The sequence below is a fragment of the Triticum urartu genome, chromosome 3A (genome assembly GCF_056163025.1).
Source record: "Triticum urartu cultivar PI428250 chromosome 3A, HENAU_Tu73, whole genome shotgun sequence".
NCBI classification, from domain to species: Eukaryota; Viridiplantae; Streptophyta; class Magnoliopsida; order Poales; family Poaceae; genus Triticum; species Triticum urartu.
The window spans coordinates 673,734,276-673,750,585 of NC_141875.1; the positions used below are offsets into that span (position 1 = coordinate 673,734,276).

Below are 16,310 nucleotides of genomic sequence, written 5' to 3' on the forward strand. Positions count from 1 at the left end.
ACGACACTGCCACCGCGGATGTCATGGCTTATTCTTCTTCCTGCCACCGGGCACATCTTTTATAGTGAAAGGGACCAGGAGGAGGAAGAGGACGATGCCGACGACGGTGAATTGGTTCCTCTCGCCGGGCTCGTCGGACAGAAGGAAGGGGACGAGAAGGAGGACTTGACCTACTAGATCTAGACGTGGTTCTGGTCGTGGACGTGATCGGTTGAAAGCACAATATTTTACCCTGGACCATTATGCCCTTCTCTGATTGAACTAATTAGGTTTATTCATTTTTAGTCCCCCCACCAGATCGGACGGCTAATAAAAATCGGAGGATTAAGTACTCGAAAGTACTCCTAGTACTGCCCCAATCATCGTAAAAGAGCTCTTTTCTAGCATGAGCGGTAGGCTGAATACCACCGGTTTAAGTTCCTACCGCTTATGTGACTGAACATAACTTACACTTCAGTATACATCATTTATCGTTTATGTCTTTATGATATATCACTTGTAGTAGAACATCTTAAGTGCAGCTAAATCCTCACCCAACTTAATATTGTTGGCATGCTCTTTTATGTTTTAGCGGCATTATGCTATAAATACTTGGTTGATGGTCAATCGGTCATTCAAGTATTGTGCTATGCACACATATAATTGTACTTGCTATTCTGTGTATTTATTTTATGACTTCTTGGTAAGATTCTATATACATGCCTTCGGGGTACTATATCTCTCCTACAAGCAAAAAAATAATATCAGTGGTCGAGTTCCCAAAGTATATGAACTTTATTGTGGTGAATTTCCTGGAAATATCACCAGTTTCTTAGGCATATCAATGCCCATACATAGTTTTACATTCATCTAGCATGTTGATACTTGCATCATAATGGTATACACTAAGCTACAATTATTGTCAAAATTATTACATTGTTATATTTGGATCACACAATTATATTTATAAACTTGAAAGATGATCGCGTACTTTTAGATAGATATTTTACATTCCACGTATAATACATAATGTGAAACTTATTTATTACTGTTGCTTCTGTAGTCTATTTGCCACCTCCGCTTGAAACAGGAGTTATTAAATCATGTTTGGAAGCGGAGGATGGAGGGAGAGCTAGTCGCCAAAGACCATAGGTGGTGCGGGCCTGGACAGGTCCGTGGGTTTTCTTTTCATCGGACGGGCAGGGTAGCCCGTCAGTGTAGATTGCTTAATAGCAGGTCAGTGATATGCTGTTTTGTTGTAGTGTTTGGAATGTCATGCATAGAGATACTCCATTCCAAACGAACTATGTAAATACTTGCACCCATATTTGTTTAGTATCTTCTTCTCCTTTTGTTTTTGAGAGTAGTTCTTCAGAAGAAGAAATCAGAGTTCCAAATGTAACCCGTCTGAAAGAAAAACACTAGCCTGAACAACCACTTGGAGTTAAACTTTGACTTAGTGTTGAAAATTGTATACTTGGAGACTGAACCACTAACCTTCTACCAAGCTGATAATTAGAAAAAAAAACAATTGATATGCTATCTGAATGCATTGATGATCTCAATGGCAAAATGCAGACTTCAAGTGTCCAGCAGTTGCCTGAGGATAGAATCTATAATAGAAGCAAACTGAATGATTGGCCCGCCCATCAACTGCAGCTACAATTAAGAAACGCCTAAACACATTGTTCTCCGTCAACAAACCGACGGTGCTGCAGTTCTAGATGAAGAAGAAATCATACAAGGTATGGTTAGAACTGATGTTTCAGTAGTTCATCCACTAGCCTATGTTACTTCCAACATCTGTTCTCTGCTTACTGTTGCAGCAGTACAAGGACATTTTGAGCTCCTGATAGTCTACTTCTCTGGTTTGGTGATCAGGTGGACACACGCATTGTATAAATAGGATGAAATCTTTGTAAATGTAGTACAAAAAAGATATAGAATCTACAATACCCTTGTAGAAACAACAACGGCCAACTGCGTGACAAATATTTATAAGCAGGGAACATCTTTAGTTTAGTTCTTTAACAACATTCATGCTACAGGATTGTGTTTCTTTGGTAATGCCCATAAATGCAACGAACAAACTACGTACAAATGCAACTAGTTCAAGGGACTCAAGCATAGACGTATCAGAGCATTACAAAAATAGATGAAACATTCCTTAGGGCATCTCCAGCCGCGCCCCCAACAGAGCCCCCCAGGCCACTTTTTCGGCGCCGGCGCCGAAAAACGGCGCAGTCGCGCCCCCAGGACGCCGAAAATCGCCGGTTCGAACCTTTTTTCCGCCCGGCGGTCACAGGCCGAACCCGACGCGCTGGGGAGCAGTTGGGGGCTCCGGCGCTAGGGAAAAGCACGCCTGGCCCACACCGACAGGGGAAAAGTCAAGGTTTTCTTCCCCCGACTCGCCTCGCACCACCCGTGCCCTCGGCCACCACTAGCTATATCCCGGCGACGGCAGCAGCCCTACTCCGCTAGATAGCCATTCCCCGCCGGAAAATAGCAGCGCTTCGCCGCGGCAGCCCCTCCCACAGCAGCTGGGCGTTTCCGGCCGCCGTTTCCGGCCGCGGAGGCGCGGTTTAACGGCGGGTACACGCCCACCGAGCGCATGGTGTTCGGCGTTTTGCCTTCCTCGTCGATGGACTCGGATGAGGAGGAAGAGCTCGCCGCGCTGCTGGAGGAGGAAGCCGCGGCCGACGTCCAGGAAGAAGAGCATCTCATGGTGCTCGCCGCCCTCGCCTAGCTGCTGGCGAGCAATGAAAAGCCGCGGCGTGGTGGCTCGGCGCCGAGGCGGATGAAAGCAAAGAACCGGCATCGTCTCCAAGGCTACTGCATGCTCTACTCCGACTACTTCGCCGATGCTCCACTTCATGGCGAGAGAACATTTCGGCGCCATTATCGGATGAGCCGAAAGCTCTTCCTCAGGATTGTGAATTCCATCCGGGAGTTCGACCACTACTTCAAGTGCAAGATGGATTGCACTGGAGATCTTGGATTCACCTCCATCCAGAAGTGCACGGCAGCGATGAGGATGCTTGCATATGGAGCTCCCAGTGATTCACTCGACGACTATGGGCGCATGGCCAAGTCCACCAGCATAGAGTGTTTCTGCAAGTTCTGTCGGGCAGTGGTGGCAATGTTTGGGCCACAATGCTTGAGAACACCCAATGCGGAAGACACTGCTCGGATCCTAGCCTAGAATGCAGCAAGAGGATTTCCTGGGATCCTTGGAAGCATCGACTGCATGCATTGGAAATGGAAGAATTGCCCATTTGGTTGGCAGGGGATGTACAAAGGCGCCAAAGGCTGTTGCTGTGTGGTGCTTAAGGCGGTAGCCACACAGGACCTCTGGATTTGGCACTCCTTCTTTGGTATGCCAGGAACTCACAATGACATCAACGTGCTGCAGTGCTCTCCTGTTTTTGCCAAGCTCGTTGATGGTCATTCTCCTCCGGTGAACTTCGAGATCAGTGGGCCCCAATACAACAAGGGGTACTACCTAGCAGATGGCATCTATCCGAGATGGTCGACATTTGTGAAGACGATCTCAAACCCTGTGCTAGGAGGCAAGAACGCCTGGTTTGCGAAAGTTCAGGAGGCTTGTCGGAAGGATGTCGAGAGGGCATTTGGTGTGCTCCAATCTCGATTCGCTGTTGTTCGGTACCCCGCTCAGACCTGGTCGAAAGATCAAATGTGGGAGATCATGCCTTGCTGTGTCATCTTCCACAACATGATCATCGAGAGCGAGCAAGAAGACCCAGTGTTTGACACTGAACCATACTACAGGCAGGGTCCTCTAGCCGAAGTTGATCACCAGCTACCGGCAACTTGGACTGCCTATCTCAGTATGCGTCAGGAGATCCGAGACCCACAGGTGCATCATCAACTGCAAAAAGATCTGATTGAGCACCTATGGAGGCTCAAGGGGGACGCCGTGTGATGAAATAAGAGTTTTTATTTGTTGAACTATATAATTTGTATTGAACTATTTGTTGTTGTACTATTTTGTTGAAGTATTTGATTTTTATGTGATGAAATACGTGATAAGAAATAATTGTGTTGATAATTGAACGCCGAGACACGGCGAAACCACGCCGTATATGGGCCTATTCTCGCCCATATGGGCCCTTTATTCGCCGAAATTGGGCTGCAAAGTGGGCCAATTTCGGCGCCTGGGAGCGAGCTGGGGGCGACGGCTGGGCGCAAAACCGCCCCCAGCGCCGATTGTATTGCCGGCTCGCCCCCAGGGGGCGATTTTTTGCCCCTCCTGGGGGCCAACGGCTGGAGATGCCCTTACATACCATGTTGGATGCCCATGACACATTGTACAGCAGCTCGACAAACCGTCGGTAAGAAAATCTAACACCATTTCTTGTACAGGACATGACATTGCAAAGATGATTCCATTGCAGGAGCAAAATCCAGAAGTTGAAAAGGCAAACATTTACTACTGCTAGAAATTAAGCACCACATTGCATTTGCTAGGAAGTAGTAATACAAGAGAAGAAAAAGTGGACATATCCAAATAATATAGCATCCATCAAGCACGATATATAATAGATGCCGCATTAGGTTGATACCAAATAGTACCAATTAAGACATCAAACTGCAGTTCCACTAAAGGTGATCTAACATAGAATCTACTTGTTTCTTACTCTTAACCAGGCAAGGCATAATAACCATAATAACTAAACAAAAGACTAGAAGGGAAACAAGAAGAATTACTTAGCAAATGCATAGCCTTCTTGTCGGATGAAATCACTGTCCTTAGGAATTAAATGAAGCTCTGTCGACTCCTTATGGAATCTGTTGCAAGGCCAGTTGAGAATCCGGGTTGTTGATGGTGTAGCTGGCGAGAAGGTGGAACATGGTGTAAGGACGGTCAGCGACCAGGACAAACTTCTTGTCCTGCTTCACGAAATCTGCAGTTTCAGAGATCCTCTCTATTTTGTTATCCTTGATGTTGCACTTGCAGATATGAGTAGATGAACCCAAATGTTGAGTGTAGTACACACAGTCCGGCTTAGTTCCTGGGAACTCATCAACATCGACGGAGAAGAACCTGTGGTCACCGATGAAGATTGCATATCTGTCTGTGGTCTTCAGACGACAGAGGTTACCTGTCTCGGTGTCAAATTGGAAAGCAAAGAGAGCCAAGACTCCCTATGGATTCAAGATCTTCATGATGATACATATATGCTCATGCAAATCCACTAGGAAACACCACATGTCGTACCCATGTCCAGGAAGATCAAGGGAGAAAACCTCGGTCACAGGAGAAAGATTAACTGGAAGAAATTTGCCTAAGCAAATAATCATCTCACGAGCTACGGATGCTTCAGAAAGCATGCGCAAACACCACCCACGACCGCCTTCCGGAAGAAATCGTAAGCTGCTGGCTGCTTATGGTTGTATCTGACGAAACTTTCAATGTGAGGAGCCGCCGAGTAAGCCTTGCGAGATGAGTCGGAGAACACGGTGAGCCGAAGCAAAGAGCCATGGGGGATAAGGACATCAGCGATTCCCACAGCGGGGGGCACGGGCGCCGTGAAATGGATCACGACGCCAGTAAGAGGGTTGAGGACACGAGCGGCGTGAGGAGCGGTCTTTTCCGCCAGAACAAAGTAGTCATCGAGAATGGTAGCCACGACGTGGTAATCGCTGAGCTGCGGAAGATTCTTGCCGAGGAAGCGACAGTGTCGGTGTTCAACACAAGAAGATTCCCTTGGCTCTGGAGGACCTCGTCGAGGACGATCCACCGGCTCGGGCGAAAGTGGGGGTCGGAGGCATCGCTCCTTGGATCGTCGGTGGCGGCGCGCCAGCCGGTGTAGACAGCGCGGTACTCCATGTACCAGTCGAGGTCGTTGTTGTCGAGCAAGGAGTCGGTGATGCGGCAGCCGAGGTCGCCCGGAAGCGTGGATCAGGGTGGACTCGGTCTGGTCCGGTCCAGGCTTTGACCGAGCCAGCCATTGGACCGGTCGTTGCCGGTCCGGTTCGGACCGGACACCGAGCCTATTTTCCAGGACCGGACCGAGAGGAGCACAGCTCGGTCAGCCCGAATGGACCGAATGTGACCGATGGCTAGGACTCTGTTTAGGCTGTTTTGTCGTATTTAGACTGTAGCTGTCGCTGGGAGTGCCATATTAAGCGTTTTGGCCAATATTTAGCCTGTAGCTTCTTCTGGGAGTGCCCTGTTGCGCTTTTTGGCCACAGTTTAGGTTGTCCAAATTTAGTGAGTGCTCTGTTTCTGTATAATGACTAGTATGGCACAACTAAATTTGGAAAGCATTTTATTTGTATTTTGGACATCAAAACAATTGATTCTGAGAAGAACAATAGCACAAAAATCACATCCACAAACATAAGGTCTTATCATCATTGAACCACACGATTACAAACATGCAATGACAATTTTGAATTTATGTCAATTGACAAGTTCAACATAACACAAATGAGAGGTTCATCTCGAAACTTGCAATAACATTTCATAGTTCATGACTTGACAAATTCCAACATAACACAAATTCAAAAGTAGCCTTCATGAGAAATACCACTTTGACATCCATCTCCAGAATAGCAAGATCAACATCCACATGATGAACGTCTACAAGTAAGATAAGAAACATTCACATAAATAATATTTGGTATCGTATGACAAGTGAAACATGTAGGAAGAATAGTTACCAATCGTTGATCTCCTCCACCACAATGGGTAACTTCATGTTCTCAACATCATCCTCTTCATTCTCATCCCTCGGCTACAAGTGTCGAAGTTAGACAAATGCTCACATCACATACAACAAGACCAAAAAAGAAAGAAAGAAAAGGTAAGGAAAAGATGGCAAACATACCACCAGATTCAAGTCAACGTGAGCACCCTTGATATAACTTGCACCAGAAACTAATGCCTCCACCATAACCGGTTTTAACGAACTCCTATAGTCATATAATACAACACAAGTAGACAAACTGGTTTGAGGATGAGAAGTTGACAAGTATATATCCAAAGTTCAATAGTACGAGTTGACATACCTAAAATCCTTCCGGTCGTGCTGAAGGTAGATTCGGAAGACACGGAGGTAGCCGGGATAGTGAGGAACCTCCTGGCTATCTTGGCCATAATTTGGTACCTAGGAGCATTGTATTTCCACCAACCAAGAAGATCAAGAGCCTTGTTGTGAGGGGCAACCTCATCCTCTAAGTAGTTCCTCAACTCACTCTTTGATATTCTTGTTGAACGGGACGATAAGAAGGACTTGTACCCAGCTTGAACCGGGACACTAGGAATGTTTGCAGAGGAAGATGAACTTTCTCCATTTCCAGCTCGCTTATCTTGAGCAACACATTTTTCATACAAGGCCGCCAACTCTTTCTCCATGATTTTGATCTCAGTCCTAAACCTCGTACTTCCTTCTCCATATAGTTCTCCAAAGGCCCACTCTATGTAATTCATCTTGTACCTAGGATCAAAGATGATAGCATTGGAGTGAATTAGAGAGCATACGAGTAAAAACAACAAGCATATTAGTAATAAACAACAACCATTGGAGTAAAAACAGCAACCATATGAGTAAAAAACATCAATCATTGGAGTAAAAACAGTAGCATATGTACCGTGGATCAAAGATGGTTGCGATCACCATGGCATTGTGATTTTCTTCCCAATATTTGTTAAACTTCTCCAACATTGCTTCACCCATTTCCTTGTAGTGGTCACTATCACTAGTCATTGCATGTTTGATTGCAAGCTTGACGCCAACAATGTATGGGTAGAAGATGTTCGAAGTGGGATATAAACTTCCTGAAAATGCTTTTGTCACCTCAGCCAAACTCTCAAGTAATGGAGAGATAAGCTCATGCATGTCCCACTCTGCATTTGTCGGCGCCCAAGCATAGTTGGCATTGGAACCAGCATGAGAGATCAAGGCTTCCTTATATCCATGGGCAGTGCTAATCATCTTATAGGTTGAACTCCACCTTGTTTTACAATCCAGGTGTAAATGATTACGAACTTTGACACCCAAGCTTTTGCAAGTGGCAACAAAAGCATGGAGACGAGAAGGTGACCTCTTGAAGTACTTCACCATCTCTCTCAAGCTGTTTATCAAATTATCTAATATCTCTGTCCCATCTTGCACGACCAAGTTGAGGATGTGTGCACAACAACGGATATGAAAATATTGGCCTTCGAAGTCCTTACCTACAAAAGACAAATTTTATATGAGCAAAAACAGCAATCATGTGAGCAAAAATAGCAAGCATATGAGCACAACCATCAAACATATGAGCACAAAGATCTTCTATATGAGCATAGCAACAAGCATATGAGCAAAAACAACAAGCATGTGAGCAAAAACAACAAGCATATGAGCACAAACATCAAACATATGAGCACAAAGAGCTTCTATATGAGCATAGCAACAAGCATTTGAGCAAAAACATCAAGCATATGTGTAAAAACAGAAGGCATACAAGCATACCTCTCCGAAACAAGAACTTGGCCTTCAAAGCATCGATCGCACTATCATTGTTTGAAGCGTTGTCAAGTGTGATAGACATAATTTTGGTCTCAATTTTCCATTCTGTCACACACGCATAGAGTGCATCCGCAATGACATTTCGAGAGTGAGGAGGATCCAACTCTATGAAAGAAAGCACACGGGTTTGTAAGTTCCAATTCCCATCTATATAGTGTGCAACCATACACATGTAAGATAAAATATGGTTGCTTGTGCACAAATCTGTAGTTAGACATATGGAGCTCACACCCTTTAGGAGAGATTTAAGCACCTCTTTTTCGTTCTTGTAAACCCTCATGCACTCGGCTCGTATTGCCTCCCTTCCAATGGGTTTATAATTTGGATTCATGCACTTCATTAGAATGTTGAACCACTCATGTTCAACCATTCTAAATGAATACTCATGCACACATATCATCTTAGCAATAAGCTCCTTGACGATTCCTTGGTTGTACTCAATAGAGGGGTGCATTGGTGGACCACTTGTTGGAGAGTTCAAGAGTTGTTTGGATGGCATTCCTAGCCATCTTGTCACTTAAACCTTCACATTTTAAAATATTCCTTCCAATAGTTGATGTCCTGCCACCTTGCATATACGCATACCACTTTTTGGGACAATAATTACAAGCGGCCTTCAACACCATCTCCCCGGGATGCTCCTGGCACTTTGACCTTGTGAAAATGGGCCCAAACATCCGATGACATCCTAACTGGAGCATTGGCTCTTGGCCTCTTGTTCTTTTTCTTTTTTCCTTTCTCTTGCCTCCTCATCACTAGAGACAACATGCACAAGTGATTCCTCGGACATAGTGTCACCTTTTAGTTCATCACCTGATTCCTTATACCCTTCTGATGTATCATCATCCGACATATCAGCACTCGCTTGTGGCGGGACTATAAACATATTTGCTCCTCATATTCCTCATCGTCCTTGTCCTTGTCCTCATCCATATGTCCATGTCCTCGTCGTCCTCCTTCTCCTCGTCATCTACCACCTAACACAAATGTGCACACAAATAAGCAAACAACACCTATATGGTTATATGGAAATATGGCTACATCAAGCTTCAAGTAAAGCAATCATACAATAGTAGATGCATGAGGCAGCTCGGAGCAGGTTGCGGAGCCGGAGGCTGCGGCTTCCGCGGCACGCACGCCAGCACCGGTGCTGTTGGGGAGGCACAGAGGAGGTGGAGGGTATTTTTTAACCTACAAATCAACTCTCCCGTTGGGGCATTGGGAAAGTCTTTCCCCTTCCTAATCTGCACCTTAGGCTTCCTCTTCTTCCTCGAAACTGGCGGAGGCAGCGCCGGATCTTGCCTAATTAGGTAATTCACGCTCTTCTCCTTTGCCTTCACCTTTGCATTCTCCTTACCAGCACCCTTTCCCTTCTCATTCCCCTTCTCCTTCAGCATTATCTACAAAAAATAGCATATAATATCTGCAGTCAGTACATCAATCAAGTGCAAATAATTCATCTTCTTCTTTTTGTAGCATAGAAAATCATCTAGTACTAGTGCAAATAAACATAACTATCTACTGAATCATCTCAGTTCGGCGAGGGCTACAGGTTAGAGACTGATTACCTCTTCCTCTTCGTGGCGCTCGGTGAGGAACCAGGGAAGGACGGACCGACGGCGTATTGGCCTTGCTGCCTCCCCGACGTACACGTGCTCCTCCAGCTCCGACTCGGACGAGATGGCGCCGTCGGTGAAGGGAGAGGCTACGGGCAACGGTGCCATCGCCTTAGGGTTAGGGTTAGGGATAGAACAAAGGAGGAGGCGCTGCCTCTGTTTGTGAGGAGAGCCAGAAGGAATAGAGCGAGGAGGGGGGAATGGAACGAGGGGAGGGGGCTTGCTCGGCTCGGGGGCTCAGGGCCTCGATCTATTGGACAGTTGCTGGGCCTTGCGCCATCGGTCTGCTCGGTCGGCCAGTTAAAGACCGGATCGGACCGAACTTTTTTCGGTCTCTTTTTTTGGGCTCGGACCGGCATATTTTCCTATCGGGCCTGGACCGTACGGGCCGGTCCTAAACGGACCACGAGTGGGCCGCAAAGCCCGCTCGTGCCGTCCAGGCTGACCCGTGCGACACAACCACGTCGCCGTGAACGTGCAGGGAGCTCGGGAAATGGGTCGACTTGCGGTGGTGGAAGACGCGCAGGAGAACTCTCCCACAGCCATAGACGTGTGTCTCCGTGACCTCCGCTGCGTGCGGCCACGGTGGCAAAACTATGGTCCTGGCGTCCTCTCTCTCTCTCTCTCTACAAGGAAACGAAATGAGCTCTGCCCCATGGCGGATCGTTGGACGCAAATTCTTATAGGCGAAGGAAGGAAGGAAGGCACGAACATGACCGGCTGTAAACGAAGAAACCTGCTGAGGGTTTCCTAATGGAAACGGAAAGTGGGCCCACTGCCTATGACCGTTGGAAGAGTAATGTATGACTAGCTTGAAGACTTTCCCTTTTGCTCCCTGTAATTAATGTTGGTGAAGACTGGATACAGTTTAGAGACAAACCAAAAATGGGGTGATTTCATTTGCTGCCCTAGGGCATCATAAACTGATGTGCTGGTTAAAATGGAAAATATAACCAAAAAGGAACACAAATTCAAATAGTAAACTCTCCGTGAAAGTATTTAACATAACTAAATCTTCAGGTAGCGCCCAACGCTAAGCGCTATGCGTTGTGTCGTAGCGCAATTCTGACATGCGCTACTTACCTAACCATATGTAATAATGTAGTCAATACATTTTTTGTAAGATGGTCATGTGGTTAAAAGTGTTCAATGATTTTTTAAATGTTCATGTAATAAAAAAATCGTGCATCAAAGAATAATGTAATTAAAAAAGTGTAAGACACATTCTTAAAAAAAATCTTATAATTATAGATTTATTGAATGGGACGCTCAGTGGTTTGGTGGCACAAGAGGGGGTTAGATGGGACGAGCGGGTGACTTGAGATGTGAAGGCAATGGAGTGAAATTATGGGTCATGTGGTATTGGGAAAGTACCAGGGGAGTTTCAATCCCCGTTATACGAGGAAGTTGGAGCTTTTTTGTGATGAACTATTGCACCAAGTAACCGTTTTTCTAAGGTTTGAGTGGTAAGGCGGTGCCATTGCTGGTATTTCCTTCCTGTCGGCCCGCTCTATGATGCGCTATTTATGTAGCATGAGTTAATGTGAATTGTTTGGCACGCTACATCTACCGTTGTTTTATTCTTGAATCTTGAAAATAGATGACAAAAATTAGTTTGAAAAACGGTGAAGAAAGAGATGCCTTTGTGTGTCTCTAAAATGGTAGTAGCTATACGCGGACATTTGGATATGCATTTTACATATACCCTACAGAAAATTGGACAGATAATGATCTGCATCCATATAAGGTAATTTGTTAGAAAAACGTATTTTCCCGATATACATAGTCGCCGCCCCGCAGTAGTACCCTATTTCCCGATATACACAACCTTTGTCAAAATTTTCGAAGAAGTGGTAAAGCCCATCCAGATCCATGCACACACAGCCGCATCTCTATTGCCCTTTCTGGCCTGTGAAGTCCAAACCCTAGAATTCCGGATTCTTCCACACCCGCCACTCACACGGCGGTCTCAGTTTCAGCAATCTGTCCATGGGACCCGCCCCTCTGGTCGACACTTCGCTCCCTTCCCTTCACGGGAGCTACGCTAGGGTCAAGCTCAAACAACGCAGCAGCAGCCTTCTCCTTTGCAAGTGCTGGGAATCGCAAGAAGACGAGGAATGTGATTACATCGTGTGCAATCCTATGATGGGGCAGTGGACCGTGCTGCATCCTATAGTATGGCAGGATGAAGAGGATGATGAACCTGCGCACGTCAAACTGGCATAGCCCTTCCTGGCTTTTTTTTTGATGCGGCTATTCCGTTCCGCTTTGTGGTGTTTACACCCCTGGTAGAGTAGCACCACGATGTGGCGATATACTCGTCGGAAACCGGGCAATGGACTGTGTGTGGGGGGATACCAGAGAGTACCTCCTTTTACTGCAGAATGTGCCTTCGTGAATGGCATGATGCATTTTATGCATTTGGTGATCGAGGAACCTATTATAGCTGAAGTGGACTCAAAGGGGGATGGTTGTGGGGAAATTGCTCTCCCGGAAGGAATGGAAGAAGCCAGGTCTGGTTATAGCTCAATTGGATACTCTCAGGGGAAATTGCATGCTTGGTATATGGTTCCTTATTATTACCAACTCTCTGTGTGGGTACTTGAGGATTATGCTAGTGAAGTGTGGACGCTAAAGCATACTATTCATGTTCCCCAAATGTTTGGAAGGGAATATGCGAGAGAGGATTGTGACGAAGAGGACAAGACCTTTATCTATGAGATGTTTGCAATTCATCCGGATCATAATTTTATTTTCCTTACTGACTGGAAGGAGGTGAATCTGTCATATGATATGGATAGCAGGGAAGTGCAGCTTATGTGCAATTCTGGAGATTTCATGGGTGGTTTACCTTATATTCCCTGTTTCGTGGATTTGGTTGACGGATGATTGCTGAAAGTCCTTGCTGCTTCATGCATTTAACATGGTGGCACAAATGCCTTCGTAAAAACTAGTCGTTGGGTGTGCGTGCGTGTGCCTAATGGTCTAGTTCCGTGGCAGCATTTGCGTGTGCCTAATGGTCTAGTTCTGTGGCAGCATTCCAAAACGTGCTCTTCAGGTGCATGCCCTTTTGTGGCTTTGAACAATGTTGGTTAGCTTTACATATTTTGTAAGCGACAAGCGATCCAATGGATACTGCCTAGTTGTATGAATGACCTAGTCCCTTATATATTTGCTTTTAGGTACTACTAATTGATGTTTTCACTTGATATCTGTTATTGGTGGCTGAATGTAAACAGATGTTAGTTTCATTTATGAATCCTTCATGGCCTTCCATCGATAATGTCAAATAATATGGAGCTCTTTATATCGAACTCCTTAGTCTCCTTTTATATGGATTGCACAACATGCAGCCTAACATATCTAATGAACATCATTATTTTTCATTATTTTATTCAGTAGAGAAAACAAAATATTTCTGTTTGTTGCTAAGACTAATGAAGCGCTCTTAAGTCTGCTGTTCGTTGCCTACTACTTATGCACCCTTGGTGTGCTCCTAATCTTGTGTTTTGATTGAGTTTTCCATCAGATCATGACCACTATTTTCCTACTAGAATTCTTACTATATTGTTGAATTTCTAGGCTGTTGTCAAACTGAACCTATTTTGGAATCTTCAGATTTTTGTTGACCATGATGTAGCTTACGACATAATTTTATCGTCAACTACCCAACATTCTGAACTTTGTATTGAGTGCACATTGAATTCTGAACTTCTCACGCTGAGTGGCTCTTTGTCAGGGACCAGGAAAACTAAACCTATTCAAATTTGTTTTTGTCCCCAAAGGTTGTGAACTTCTCACTCTGAGTGGGTCTTTGCCAGAGACCGGCAAAATTAAATGGGTAAAAGAAAAACAAAGCTATGCCTGATCAGGCATGACTTGTAAATCTAGCAAAGGTTACTTCACGTTTGGATTCTGGGCAAGCGCTTGCCTTGCCTCGCAAAGCAAAGAAGCGAGGGGTTTGGTTCCCCGGCAACTCATCTCGTTACCCGCAGTTTCAAGTTTTTTCCTCGTTTGTGTGAGCAAGCCAATTTGGTACCATCCGTTGGCAAGGTTTTCCTTGCCCAGCAAGGTGAGCGGGCGAGAGATCCAAAGTTGCTAATTTGTTACTAGAAGCTGAGCTTTTATCATCATTCCTTAAAATAAATATCCACATCAGATCAAGGTTTTCGAGTCGACGAGTTGTTCTGTTAGCGACTCTTGACGAGTCGTGCTGTGCCGATCGACTAGTCGAGGTATTTGAGTCGACTTCTAGTTACGACTCATTGACTAGTCGTTCGACTCGAAAACAGGGCAGCAGATAAGTTATGCTGCTCCTGTCAGTTATTTCAAAATAGTAATATGGACCTGCCATTTGTAGATAGTATGTACTACCTTCTCTTATTGCACCCAAAGTCAATAGTGTTGGCTTAAAATGATGTATCACTATACTACATAGCATTACTGGTAACTACTTACTTCGGTTCCTATATATAACTATCTTTGGCCACATTCCTATAGATTCAAAAACTACAATCACCTTTACCAGGTTGAAAGCATTTAAGTGTAGAAATACAGTAGCAAACAATTTGTTTTGTTATCTCAACTGGCAAATGCTTTGAAACAGATTCTCGGACAAAGACGCTAATAGTGAGACGAGCCGAGGGATTTGCAATCTGGACTTTGATGACCCATCTAGAATTAAGCTAGGCATTAAGAAAAAATAAATAGTTACTCACTCCTTATCCAAATATGAATTCTTCTATCTGATATAACATGATACCTAAATTCCTGACAACCTTCTTAGTAATCCATGTTACCCATCTAATTAACAAATCTGATGTAAATAAGAGCAAGTGGTTTGCTTTCTAGGCTGGCACGCTACTAATTACTAGTATTATTTAGATGAATTCGGGATAAGTGATATTTGCTCATATCTTCTGCAATTTTTCCCACAATCAATAATGCAGCAGTGGTTAAATTATTTGATGTATGGCTACTACCGACTGCTCACTTTGCTCTTTGTAACCTTACACAGATACCAAGAAATGGAAAGGTGCAGGAGCACACGGGTCCCGACCCCCTTTTATCTGGCCGTTCACCCTTGATGAGATGGAAAGATGCGGTAATAGGCGAGGTGGAATCTTCCTACGAATGAACAGTGTGAGTATAGGCACAAATTCGTTTTATATATTGCCAGGCTCCCACGGGTAGCTCTCCTAGGTCTGCTAATCAAACTTCTGGTACAGGACCTGGCGAAAATCTGTATGGGCTAGTTGCTGCACGGACGATGCTGCCCAGGTGCTGAAAAACCAGTCTCATCTCCCAAATATTTATTACCTCGGAATTTATTCTTTGTTTCTTTTTTGCGGGGAAGCAATTTATTCATCTGCTATGTAATCTATCAACATCTTTGCATCCGAGATGTATGAGTCAAGCACCTTCAGATATCTAACCTCAGAATCTAAAGCCCAAGAAATCCATCACCTCACGCCGACAAATTTGCACTTTGACTATTGATAGAACCACACTTTGATGCACGGGATGTGGAAGGCGTTGGTGTGGAGGCACAACAGCCTGACGATCTCCTTGCCACTAGGCTCCAACTCCAAATGGCGAATCGTGCACACCAGGTCGTGTACCGCCAGAGCTCCTACAACATCGTCCGCCTGTGGATGGCTGAAAACCAGAGATACCAGTAACTACGGCAGGTGGATGTCGATGTTGAATCGTGGGACGACGCCCTCAAGGCTATCGATCTTGGGGACGATCTCATCAGCGAAGTCCATTTGCGGGTGATGTTCTCGGGGACATGCTCGTCGGCTAGCATCCCGTGGATGAGGTCGCGGCAGGCCTCGTTGTTTCGTAAGACCAGTGTCATCTTCAAACGAGGCGTGGGCACATAGCCGATGCCAGCCTGCGTTTGGTTGTGGGGAGGTCGAGGAGCTCGGCGCGGTAATTGAAGGCGTTGCCGACGAAGACGCCCGGCAGAGCCCCCCTTTGATCATGGCGCCGAGGGCCCATAAGTCGGCGGGGTTGCGCTTGCGCCTCCCGGGGTTGTGCTCGGCATTGCGGAAAATGTGGTGTGGTGGTAGCGGCCCGAGAGCGTCTAGAAGGTGAGTCGCGTGCGGCGCACCAGCGGGCGATAGTGGAGTGTGTCCTCTCTGGACGGATATGACCCGCAGTGAAACCATCT

The 16,310-nt window shown here is 45.5% G+C and overlaps 1 protein-coding gene and 2 pseudogenes across 1 annotated transcript; 1 reads left to right on the forward strand and 2 right to left on the reverse strand.

Moving 5' to 3' along the window:
* Positions 1–4,375: 4,375 nt before the first annotated feature.
* LOC125547175 (uncharacterized) lies at positions 4,376–5,896 on the reverse strand (annotated as a pseudogene).
* Positions 5,897–6,662: 766 nt separating this feature from the next.
* LOC147981384 (zinc finger BED domain-containing protein RICESLEEPER 2-like) lies at positions 6,663–9,287 on the reverse strand. Its single transcript, XM_087513950.1, has 5 exons — positions 8,463–9,287; positions 7,597–8,182; positions 7,015–7,442; positions 6,834–6,928; positions 6,663–6,740 (listed from the first exon to the last, which is right to left on the reverse strand). Exons 1-5 carry the CDS (start codon positions 9,016–9,018, stop codon positions 6,663–6,665), a joined length of 1,743 nt encoding a protein of 580 aa, XP_087370076.1. The 5' UTR covers positions 9,019–9,287.
* A 1,503-nt stretch (positions 9,288–10,790) lies between these two features.
* LOC147981385 (uncharacterized) lies at positions 10,791–13,024 on the forward strand (annotated as a pseudogene).
* Positions 13,025–16,310: the final 3,286 nt, after the last annotated feature.